Source organism: Dermochelys coriacea, chromosome 3 (assembly GCF_009764565.3).
Source record: "Dermochelys coriacea isolate rDerCor1 chromosome 3, rDerCor1.pri.v4, whole genome shotgun sequence".
NCBI classification, from domain to species: Eukaryota; Metazoa; Chordata; order Testudines; family Dermochelyidae; genus Dermochelys; species Dermochelys coriacea.
In genome coordinates, this window is record NC_050070.1 from 156,911,792 (window position 1) to 156,923,826 (window position 12,035).

At 46.3% G+C, this 12,035-nt stretch overlaps 1 protein-coding gene across 1 annotated transcript in view; it reads right to left on the bottom strand.

The window, feature by feature from the left end:
- Nucleotides 1–467: 467 nt before the first annotated feature.
- Nucleotides 468–12,035, bottom strand: part of ALK (ALK receptor tyrosine kinase) — a 553,261-nt gene continuing 541,693 nt past the window's right edge. The window contains exons 25-29 of the mRNA XM_038395333.2: nucleotides 11,570–11,662; nucleotides 9,459–9,560; nucleotides 7,776–7,910; nucleotides 6,447–6,537; nucleotides 468–4,002 (exon numbers count right to left, since the gene is read on the bottom strand). Of these exons, the coding sequence (XP_038251261.1) occupies nucleotides 3,298–4,002; nucleotides 6,447–6,537; nucleotides 7,776–7,910; nucleotides 9,459–9,560; nucleotides 11,570–11,662 (1,126 nt within the window). The 3' untranslated portion in view covers nucleotides 468–3,297. The remainder of the gene's footprint in view (nucleotides 4,003–6,446; nucleotides 6,538–7,775; nucleotides 7,911–9,458; nucleotides 9,561–11,569; nucleotides 11,663–12,035) is intronic.

The window sequence follows — 12,035 nt, forward strand, 5'->3', positions numbered from 1 at the left end:
CAGACGCTTACAATTAAGCAACAGGCTTAAAAGCATGCATGTAACTCTGCCTTTGATGGGGTGGGGGTAGTATATGTGTAGCACAGGGCAGAATGTGGTCCACATTGGTAACAGCCACTGCTCCATGCAGAATACTGCACTGCACCAGAGGGCTCCCAAAGAAGATGATTTGGTAAATGCCTTTATACTCACTGGAACAGAGAAATAGAGCAATGCCCAGAGTTTTCACTAACCCAGCAAGGGGGTGGGAAGTGAGCACAGAGACACTGAAATGGGGTCTGCTGGTGTAGCAATCATAATAGGTGTGGGCAGGGGCTGAGATGGGTTACATTTTGTATTAGCAATAAGCCACAAGTCCATGTTTTGAACTCCTCTGAATTCCAGGAGAAGTATGTCAGGAGCTGAATTCAGACCTACCTCTGTGGTTCCATGTCTTCATTGTCTCCAATAGCAACTCATTTCTCGTCATGTGGCTGAAACCGATTATGCAAGATGATGGAAACTGCATGAGAAATGCTGACTGAGATTTCTGACATTTGGGCCAAAATCTCATGCTAAAATCTTGCTCCACACCATTCAACCTCAGCCCTAAACCTAGTCTTGATTCAAAAGATCCCAACCTCCTCAGCCTAAGCCCTATGCCAATCTGAACACCACTGTTCTAGCCCAAAGCACTTTGTACAGAGACTATCAAGAGGAAGATTTCATTTGAGGTTTGTGCGTCTTTGAAGATCTCATCCTATCCTACAGTCTCTCTAAGAATGGTAGAAGAAAATATTGTCAGGAACTTTATATTACAATTCCCCATTTTCCACTGACCAAAACATGCTATTCATGTGGGCCAGCTGTAAATGGTAGTAATGGTTTTAGCTCTCATTGTGGGACTCACACATATAAGGTGATGCCCTCCTGCAATAAAATTATAGATGCACACCACAAGCGAGAGGCAGAAAATAAATCAGTATGTCTCCTTGCTCTTCCCCTGAATGGGGAGGAGGGAAAAAGGCTATTCAGGAATCTGTTCATCTTCCTTTGCTGATGTTCTAAAGCATCTTTAAAAAAATGCTACTTTTAACAGAAGCAATTGGAAAACTATCAATAACTGGAGTTGCAGGGTCAGGTAGTCCCAGGTCTGTAGATCAATATGCTTGAAACTGACAGTCACAGTTCATTAAAATTTCAACTACGCTGGTAGAGCAGTAAAAACTCAGAGCGGTTTCTTGTCTTGAAAGGAGTGAAAGAAAGCAGTAAGATCATACAGCTTTCCCTTGGGGTCTGCTTGAAAAAAATTCATCTGAACCCTTTTTGAAAAAGGAAAAGAAAGCTGACATGTCTAAAGAAAATTTCAGTTCCACATGGATAATATTGCAGTGCAAACAGCCTTGATGGTACAAAGTAAAGCTCAGTCATTGTTCTCCCATGGAACACATTGTCTTTCCTGAGACAGTAGAAGAGTTCTTCCTTCTTGTAGTAGCAAGAGTAGTGTGAATGCAACAGTGCTAAGCTAGATGGAATGGTAGCCCTGTTCCAGTGTCTGTAAGCAAGTCACTTCTCTAGTGGCTGGTCCACAGAAAGGATTAGAAACCCCAATACTTTTATAGCTCAGAAACATCCTTTTAGCTCAAGTGGAAGAGGCCTCTGTATTTGCCACAGACGGTCCTGAGTTCTGGCCCCCATTACAGCCATGAAATCCATGCAGCCATGACATGCGACATACCAGTAGCAGATGAGTGAAATCCAAAGCACCCACAGAATCATTACAGTTCACAACTCAAACCTGCTAACATAAGCTTCATTTAAAAAAAAAATTGATGCACAATTTCAACATTACACTACTAAGACTTCAGCATTATTTACCAGAGGGGTGGGGGACGGTAGAGCAGGGACAAGAACTTCACTGCATCCATACTTTAAAGGGGGGGGGGGGTGTCTCAGGTCACAGTCCTCAGATTTGGATCCTTTTCTGACACCCCAAAGACTGGGGTGTTTTGATCTGGGGCTCTGGTTTCTTTCGTTAGAGAATTTACTGCAAAGTTTGGATGCTGAACCACTCCCCCAAAGTTAAAGGTCTTGGATCGAGATCCAGCTCTTCTATATTCCTTTGCTACTGATCCCATAGACCTATTTCGATGGAAATAGGCACCATGTATTTTAGGCAGCACGGCTGCTTCTGCAGCCCCATCCGAATATATTGTAAATTATGAATGTACGTCTTTACAAATGAATTCAGTTCTTATGTGTGTCTTGTAACCATACACAAGGTGTACAGAATGCATCAGTGCAGCTTCGGGCTTTTAACGGACTAGCGCACAAGAATTCTGTTAAAGGAACAAGGGTAACGAACCCGTGAAATGCAGACACTGCCTAGAATCCCGATGGGAGTACAAAGTCAAGCCTTCTGGTTGGAGTCATTAGTAAAGGGCATTTCAGACCTTTGTATTTCCATCTACTGGTGACTTCTCACTGCAGAGGCCTTTTTAACGTCTCTCTCACACAAGCCTGGCTCTGTAAAATTCCACCTGAATTCCACTGAACAAGAAGAAGTTCTGTAGAACACAATGCTTCCTCTCTGTAGCACAGAAAGAATTTTAAAGGGCCAGTACCGTCCTTGGCTTTGGGTCTGAAAAAGATATAAACCATCCTCCTTTTGCACTTCATTCTCTTCCTCTACAGTTAGTTAACTTCCCATCTTACTCACAAACCATACAGTGTGACTGGCATCTTTCCATTGCTCTGCCAATGATACGGTAATTACCGCATATTCAAGGGCTGCTGCAGACTACGTTACAGCTGTAATGCAACTTGGGAATGTTCCCCGGTGTCTTCATTCAAAGATGTTTTATCCTTTTTGTTTTGAATAAATGGTTCTTCCTCTACCATTGCCATCCATAGGGGATTTCAAGTGTCCCATTCCACAGCAACCAGCAGCCTGGCAAGGAAAACCCCAAACATGAAACACTCAGGCAGTGAATCCTGACCTTACATTTAAGCGGAGCATACACAATTGAGAAGAAGCGCACAGGGAAGGGCACGACACGACAATGACCATGCATATAAGTTTATGCAACCGAAAGCTGGGCCTTATAGTTAACATTAATATTCCCCCTTTTTCGTAGTAGTGGCTTAGATGAGTTGAAGCTTCTGGGTTATCTGAAAACATGGCTTCAAAGGGTGGCACTTTAGAGCTAGTTGGCATATAATGAAAGTTAGTGCTGTCTGCTCTCTCTTGGATGACAAGGACAATACTCTCCAAGCTCAAGAGCCACACAGAATGAGAGTCAAGAGTGCAGAGGGCTCTCAAGGCCCCTGATGGGCTACGTGGCTCTTGTTTCTAAGGACAGAGTCCTCATAATTGCTAGCGCAAGATGGGGCAGAGGCTTCCAGGGGTAAGCCCTGCTGTTGGTATCCATATTTGACATTCCCACAGGGGAAGTGGCGGAGCCTGAAGAGAGGCACTTCCTTCATGCTGGCTGTTAGTGAAGACGGTTCTAAGAGCAGAGAGGAGCCTGGCAGCCTGCTAGTCACAACACCGGGCCCCACAGTACAGTTTCCTTCGTGCCCCAAATTCTCCCTCTCGGACACCTCTTTCTCCAGCAGAGAATTGTTTTTGACGACAGGCTTCTCTGCAAACCAGGAGCCGTATGTTGGATTCCAGAGATTGGTGGGCTTATTTCTGGACCCCCTGCCCTTCTGAAGCTCAGAAGCTAAGGTGGATTGCGCATAGGCCATGTTGATGTGTCCCCCTTCCAGGGCTGGTCGCACATTAACAGGGACCGGAGGCTCCGGGGCTGCCACTTTTGCCAAAGGTTTTCCTGCTGTGATGGCTGAGGGCAGAGGGGGTGGAGAAGGCAGGGCCTGCTTGTCACCCTCTCTCTTTTGGTGTGGGGAGACCACCAGAGGAGGGATTGCTTTGGGGTCTTCTGGGCGCATTGGAACCTTCTCCTCCTCCTCAATGGATGGTCCATATTCCACAGGTAAAGCGGTGGTGATAACATCGGGATCCTACAGGAGAGAACAATGAGATTCTTTTAAACTCTTTTGCCACTGCTGATATTCAGGCATTGTCGCCAATTGCCTCCTGTTTATAATAATTGCCCTAAATCAACAGAGCATCTTTTGCCACAGAGGAGTGCAAACTTTATAAAAGGAATCGCAGGGAAATGCAACTACCACTGGGGTGGAACGTGACAGCTTTTTTACCAGCACAGAGAAACATGGCACATGAGTTTAGGGAAGAAGGATTCCCAGGTGCAACTGAAACTGCAAGGAGAATGTTGGGATGATACAGATTGGAACACAGAGTTCATAACATTCGCTTGTAATGCAGAAGCAGTTACAGCTGTAAAAATGTAGCAGCAATGTGGTGGAAGGTGGGGACTCCAGGCATGCAGGGTAACATTTTCAAAAGGACCTAGGCCACTTAGGAGCCTAAGCCTCCATGGAGTCGGGCCCTTAAGTAATTTAGGCATTTCAGTGGGATTTAGGCACTTTTGAAAATGTTCTCCAGAAAGCTGTAAAAGTGTGAGAAGCTGGTCAACTGCTTACTATTAATAGACAACCAAAAAACAAAAACTGGAGTTAACATCTTCACCTGGTGATCTAAAAGCACCTTTCAAAAATTAATGGATTAAACCTCACAATGATCCCTCTAATTTTTCCCATTCATGGGCAGAATGAATTTTGTTATGTGCGCCAATAGGAAGGTGATGTGTGGCGGAGGTGGGGCCAAGGGGTTTGCAGTGTGGGAGGGGGCTCAGGGCTAGGGCAGAGGGTTGGAGTACGGAGGGTGAGGGCTCTGGGGTGGGGCCGGGAGGATGAAGGATTCAGGGTGTGGGAGGGAGCTCCAGGCTGGGGCAGGGGTTGGGGTGTGGGAGGGGGTGAGGGTGAGGGTTCTGGCTGGGGGTGCAGGCTCTGGGGTGGGGCTGGGAATGAGGGCTTTGGGGTGCAGGTTGCTCTAGAGCTGCGATGTGGAGGGAGGACTTCTCCCAGCTCTCTCTTGCTACAGCAGCTCCAGGGCCGGGGCCAGGGCCGGAGGAGAGGTGTCTCACCCCACCACAGCCCTGGCGTTGGGAGGGAGAGGCACCTCGCCCCGCTGCAGCCCCTGGGTAGGGAGGGAGAGGCATCTCAGGCTGGGGGAGATGCATCTCACCCCGCCACAGCCCTGGAGCTGGGAGAGAGAAGCGTCTCGGGCTGGGGGAGAGGCGTCTCTCCCCACCACAGCCCCCGGACTGGGGGGCAGAGATGTCTCTATTGGCCGTGCCACAGCCCTGGGGCTGGGGGAGTTGCCACAGCCCCACACGCCCCAAGCTTCCCTATTACCATCCCCCACCTCACCCCATTGCCATCTTCCATCCCACACCTCTCCCCACTGCCCCACCTTCCCTCTATTCCCCACCTCACCCCACTGCCATCTTCCAGGCCCACCTTTGTGCAGTGTGCACACCTGTGTGGCTCTGCTCATTAAATGTGCGGCCTTTGATGGCCTCTTGCACAGCTGCGAAGGCGTGCACCTTCGAGGGAATGTAGCTTACAACACCCCAGCAGGGGGATCAGTACCAGCCCTATTTTACACATGGAGAAACTGAAGCTCAGAGTGGTGAAATGACATGCTGCCTGGCCTTGTGCAGGTCTGTGCCAAAGCTTGCAAGCCAACAGTTTCTTGACTGCTTCATTTGTGAGACCACTAGACTAGAAGAGCTGGGTTAATGAGCTGTGTACTAAAAAGGGAAATCAGGTTCAAGTCAGGAGACCCAATCCCTCTGCTTGTCCTTAGAGCTCCTATAGCACTGCAGTCCCCAATTGTCTTCTCCAAACTGCTCAGGTCCGAGGCCCTAAAACACATGAGGCTAGAGATGGGCCCAAGAAATGTAATCTGAATCTAGATCCAGACTGCCCCAGAGTTCATCACTGCATCCAGTGTTCCAGTTCAGATCCATCTTGGCTCTAACCAAAAAATTTCGGTCTGGATCCAAACCTCTCCACAGTTTGGTCTACTGGAACTGGTGCCCTGGGTCAGATCCATCCCGGCTCAGTACTGGTCAATGTCTTAAGAATTAAAATGTGCAAAGTGGCTGCTACCTGGCAACCCCCTTGCAGCACAGCTAGGGAAGAAAGGAGTGAAAGTGCGTGAGTGCAACCTGGTGGACTGGCCCAGGTCTTTGGCTTGCGGAGGAAGTGTACCTTGATGTAGAAACAGCAATCACAGAGTTGCTATGCCTGTGTACAGCCTCTCCTCCTGTGGGGTATGTGCATGGGCAGTGAGGAGCACCCGCTCTTTGGGCAGTGAGATGGAAGCATGTGTTTCTGAAGGGCAGAGAGACTCCATCACCTCCGTTTACTACATGACACTGATTTCAGGCTAACACAACATACATGTTTAGAGCTCACTGCAGTAGTGCAGTACTGCCCACTGGTTGTCTTATGCTGCAAGATGAAAAAGCAAATACCTGTGTGCAGTATTCAATCCTCTCCAGTATTATGGCAAAGTTTGGCCTGTCTTCAGGCTGGTGCTGCCAGCACTGGGTCATTATACGATACCTACAACAGCAGAAGGAGAGAAAATCATGACAAGCAGGAAGGCAAAAGGAAGATTCGTTTGGTAGTTAATGAACTTCAGTTCACCATGGTCCATCAGTACCCACCCGCCCACCAAGTCTTCATTGTCACCTTCCACGATCAGTGAAAAAGTCCATCCTGCTGTGGGTTCAAGTGTAGGGTCCTATACCACTCTCCATCTGCATGCAGATACGCGCCTCAAGGGCCAAATATACACTTAAATGCTGCTGGTAGGAACATGTCGTGAAATTGACACCTGAAATTTTTCACTGGTGAAAAAATCAGGCCTTTGCTACATATGGGGAAGACCTAACAAAGTGGCTATTTCCATCCAATCCCCTCCTCACTTCCCACACACTCAAAACATTATGTCTGGTACTGGGGGGGGGACACCTCTATGGAGAGGGAAGCTGCTCCAATTGCCATTTAGAAATCAAACGGATAAGAATGGGGGTATGGATTCAAAGAAGTGGTTTGGGAATTCCCACAGAGGTGCCTTGCCAGCAGTCTCTTCTACCATACATCCTTTGAAAATATTCCTTCCAAACCATGATGTTCCTTTTCCACCCAGCCTTAGGTGGGCCATTCAGATGAAGACAGGATGTTACTCGATGTCATACCCTGCCCTTGGTGGCTGGTCAGGGACGTATCACCTTGAGAAACTAAATTGGAAGCCATGCTGCATTGCAGGAGATCTAGTGATAATTGTGTGCTACCTTTTATTCCAAAGGGTCCCAACACTATTGAACTGATTTTCAAAGGCACTGAACCCCTACAGCATATTTGAAAATCAGGCCATCCAGGTAGATGTACTGCTTCACCCACCACTTGTGGGATGGAATCTAGTGACACTTCAGAAAAATGACCTGCCCCAACTGAAACCACACAAGGAATTTACTGTAGGCAGGTTAGAACATAATTAACTGAGCCAAGGTTTTGCTACTTGTGAGCAACACCAGGGATCTTTAATGGCCACAGGTGGTCAGAACTTGCAGTTTTACATCTAATCTGAAGGACAGAGCTATTGACCGATATTTTTTAACATACTAGCCAATGGCACCGACTACTAACCTAAAAGGGCTGACAGATAACATTACCAGTAGGGAAAAAGTCTTTGGTACTTGAGTTCATTAAGGAAGGTCATTAAATATATGGTAATAAAGCTAATAATCTTCTGGCCAGAGCAGAGAGTTCATGCACAAAATGAGTTAGTCTCATACACAGGGCCAGGGCAGTTTTTTGGTGGATCCATCCTTCCTCCGTTTGTTACGAACTCCAGAACCTCCTGGTTACTTTTGCTGGGATAAGGCATATATCCAAGAGAGAATATCTCCCACAGCAACACACCAAAGGACCTGGACACAGAACAGAAGGAAAGAAGGTCAAGGACACAGGCACAAAATAGTATTGCAATTCAATGGCTATGCACTTAGAGCCATTAAAACCAGTTTTTGCTTTGCATACCCTACAGTTAATCAACCTGCAGAATTCTCAGCTGCAGGAGAACACTAAGACAAAGTGGCTGATGTAAAAGAAGGGCTGGATGATTTTATGGGCGTCAGTAACAACAGTTATTAAGCAAGCCAAGACTGTGATGTGGGTAATTAAATGTCATGCTTCAGAGTGCAACTACACTGTTTGCCCAGCAGGGTCAAGAAATAATCATATATACTTGGTGTCTAGCATGTCATAATTTGATACAACAGGTGTATTATTGTGAGAGGACTTGCATTCTTTTGAGGCATTGGGTATTAGCCACTGCCGGAGACAGGATGGGGTTTGATCCTTTATGGCAAATCCTGTGTTCCTGAATAAACAACAATGTACTTTGCTCTTGTAGAGATGATACAAGTGACCCCTAGCTGCAGAGTCCTAGCCCCATATGTTTCAGGGAATTAAAATTAGAATATTCCTTCGGTTACATCACAAGCTTTGGTCTTTGTGGCTGGGCATCTAACACTCTGAAGATTGAAAATACAACCTCCTCAGCATTCATTTGACTGGCAGCTTGGAAAATGCCAATGTTCTATGGGTTAAACACTGCAGTGTGGTTGGGAACAGAATAAAACAGCCCAATGATCACCACGTTGATGCTGATGGACAGCATACAATGCTACTGTGTCCTTGGGAGGATTTAACTTGTTCCATCAGCTGAGAAACAGGCTTTATACTCTCACTCCACATCCTGGGAAGGCAGCTGGTGAACATTAGTACTGGTGGTTTCACAGTCGCCTCCTCTCCCCAAACACTCTTCTGCACTCCGGGCTTCCTGACCCAGCTTCACCTGACCGTTTCTTTCCCAATCAGCAGTACCCCTGCTCTGTCAACATTGGCCCTCTGCTTCCTGACACGAGAGACTGCCAGCCATGGCAGAGTGAGCAGGGCTAGGCTCAGACACAAACAGTGCAAGTGACTGCTCAAGACCCGGCACTTTTGGGGGTATCCACAGCCCTTCATTGACTTGGCCAGCCCAATCTCCCTCCCACCTTCCCCTGGGACCTGGAAACACATGGCTTAATGTGCTGCGTTGGGCCACGAGGAGGTGGCAATTTGGGCATTTCCACTTGCTCCTCTGACACTAGCTGTGTCTGACCCTGCCACTGAAAGATGGCTTGCTCCTATAGAGAGGCTAGACTCCTTTCAATAACAGTTGACACCTTCCTTCCTAGATCACCTGTTCATAACCAATACAGCATCTAAGCCAGTTCCATTGCTCTGAGGAGAAAGTCTTCATGTTGCAAGGATCTGGCTATTCACTCCCTCATCCCCTCCACTAGATCCCTAGCTTTCAAAGAGCCGTTTCTTCTTTTTTTGGGGGGGGGGAATGGGAACGTGTTCCTTTTACAATGGGAAGTAGAGAGTGAGTCATTTGTAAAAACGGATCATGAAAAAAAGAAGCCCACCATGTATCAGTTTTTGATGTAAATATTCCTTCCATAAAGGCCTCAGGTGGCATCCATTTAACTGGCAGCATTGCACACCCTCCCTTTCGATAATAGCTGGCCCTGGAGAGGAAAAACAAAGTGAACAGTCGGTCCAGGATTCAGAAAGAAAGTGGCATTACTATAGTACTTTTCTAATTAAAGGATTACAGTTACCAGCCTGGGGACTGGCTCGTTTAGTAAAGAGCTTAAATCGAGGCTTTTCTTATAGACAAAGGAGCATGGCAGAGATTATACAAACAAGATCTTTTTCTATTCATAGAAACAGTTGGAACAGGCATTTAATGTAGGGACAGTTCTGTACTGTCCCTCACTTTGTGCCTGATCCCGCAACCTGTGAGTAATCCTGTGGATAGTTCCACGGGAATTACTCACATGTGTGAGAGTCTCAGAGCAAAACCTTCCTCTTTGGAAAAGCTTTTTCACTGTAGCAGGAATGACATTTCACAGCATTGATACCCACATCCAGTTAAGCACCCCCCTCAAAAATAATAAAAACCTGTAACAAACAAATCAAGCACCAGAAAACAACTCTGCTAGGTCAGATTGGCAGAGACCCTGGGGTTTTTCACCTTCCTCTGCAGCATGGGGCCTGGGTCACTTGCAGGTTTAAACTAGTGTAAATGATGGAGTCTCTGTAACTTGAAGTCTTTAAACCAGGATTTGAAGACTTCAGTAACTCAGCCAGAGATTAAGGGTCTATTACAGGAGTGGGTGGGTGAGGTTTTGTGGCCTGAAATATGCAGGAGGTCAGACCATGGTGGTCCCTTCTGGCCTTAAAGTTTATGAGTCTATGAGAATACCCCAGGCAGCATTCTTAGCATGGTAAGGGAGAAAAGCCAGACAGCACATGAAATCCACTAGGGATTTTGCTATTACCATCAATTTTATATAGATGGTACCCAGACACTGCGGTGATGGCTGCCAGCATAAAACCCTAACAATCTTAGCTAGATATCAGGCCCTTTGTGTCAATATCATTTAAAATTAAATCCATCAAGATCAAACCCTTGTACTGGCAGTCACAAATGGGAGCTTGTGCATGCAAGCTACAGGTGTGCATACAAAGTGAATGTCTGTGCATGGAAAAGTGTGTAAATTTCATTGGCTCTGTTGAAAAGGAGTAAAGGGTACTAGCAGTTAGTTGTGCCAAGTGTGCATGTGTGACAGAGGTTGTTTTGCCATATCAGAGTCCTCTTGTATTGCAGGGCTTCAAGGTAGTAGGGTCTTGTTTGGTAACAAAAACCTAAGAGCTCAGATGCACTCACATCTCTAAGGGAGTGCTACAGTCACATCACCTCAGGCTGTGAGATTCCCAGAACTCAAGCTAAATAGGGTCAGGTCTGCTCAGTAGTTGCATGGGTGACCTCTTAACAGAAAAAACCCCAAAGTACTATAAGAAATTGTATTGGTGATTCAGTAAGTGGCTTTCTTTCCACTGAGTCAGGAGTGAATCAATTCTCCGGCACTGTGGTAGGGGGCGCTAAGGTTCTGAGTTGCAGATGAGCTGTAAACTGATCATTTGTGATCATTAAAGATTTCCTGGCACTTCTTGTAAGCGCAGCATCATTAACCCTAGTGGCCTGGCTAAATTCCAGTTTAGGTAATTACAGTCTCCTGATCTTTCCTCCTTTATATGCAGTCAGTTGAGGAGATTTACTTATGACAAAAAAAGGAAGGGAACAGGGTCAATACCAAGGAGGAGGGAGATTAAACTCAAAGTGATTTGGAGCCACAGAACAAAAGGGCACACCAATGACTTATGCCACTTAGTGCTGAGAAAGTGAAAGGAAAACAACTAGGGATGGAATCCAAGAGAAGGGGAAAATGTTCTCTGGCCATAAGGAAAACTCTTCCCAGGAGAAGGCTCTGAGGAAGTAGTGAGCAGCCTGTCAATCCACTGTCAATTGACAGCAAAAATTGCATCAGACAGGGAGTCATATGGGAAGGATTTCAGAAATATCCGTTTACTGGGGTTAAACAGAGCAGCACATGATGACACTTAACTAGGCATATAATCTCCCGTTCTGGTAAATTTCTGCTTAGTGACGCCATAGACTGAGTTCTATTACCTGTATATGTCCCGGGCCATTCCAAAGTCTCCAATTTTAGCTACTCTCCCAGACCCTTGACAAGTAAGGAGACAGTTCCTGGCAGCAATGTCCCTGAAAAAGAAAGAAGGAAAGCAGCAGAAAGAGAGGGAGAGAGAAAAGAAAAAAAAAATCATTTAACCTTTCAACAGTTTTGCAAAAGCCCAAGGAAATGACAAGAAAACAGGGCCTGCTTTTCTGAAGGGCTGAGACCCTTCAAATCCCAGTAAAGTCAGTATCTGTGGATAACAAGCTATGTCCCATTGTTTTAGTAGAAATCTTTTGAATTTAAACATTCCATTTGCTACTTGTAATAATTCTTTAATGCCTTTTATCATCACACACACATTACTCAGTATGGCAGGAGCCTCCTGCCAACACCCCATCCTCGCAAGTGTTGTTGAGACTCTAGAAAGTTGGCAGTAAAAGATCGAAGTTGGACAGTCTA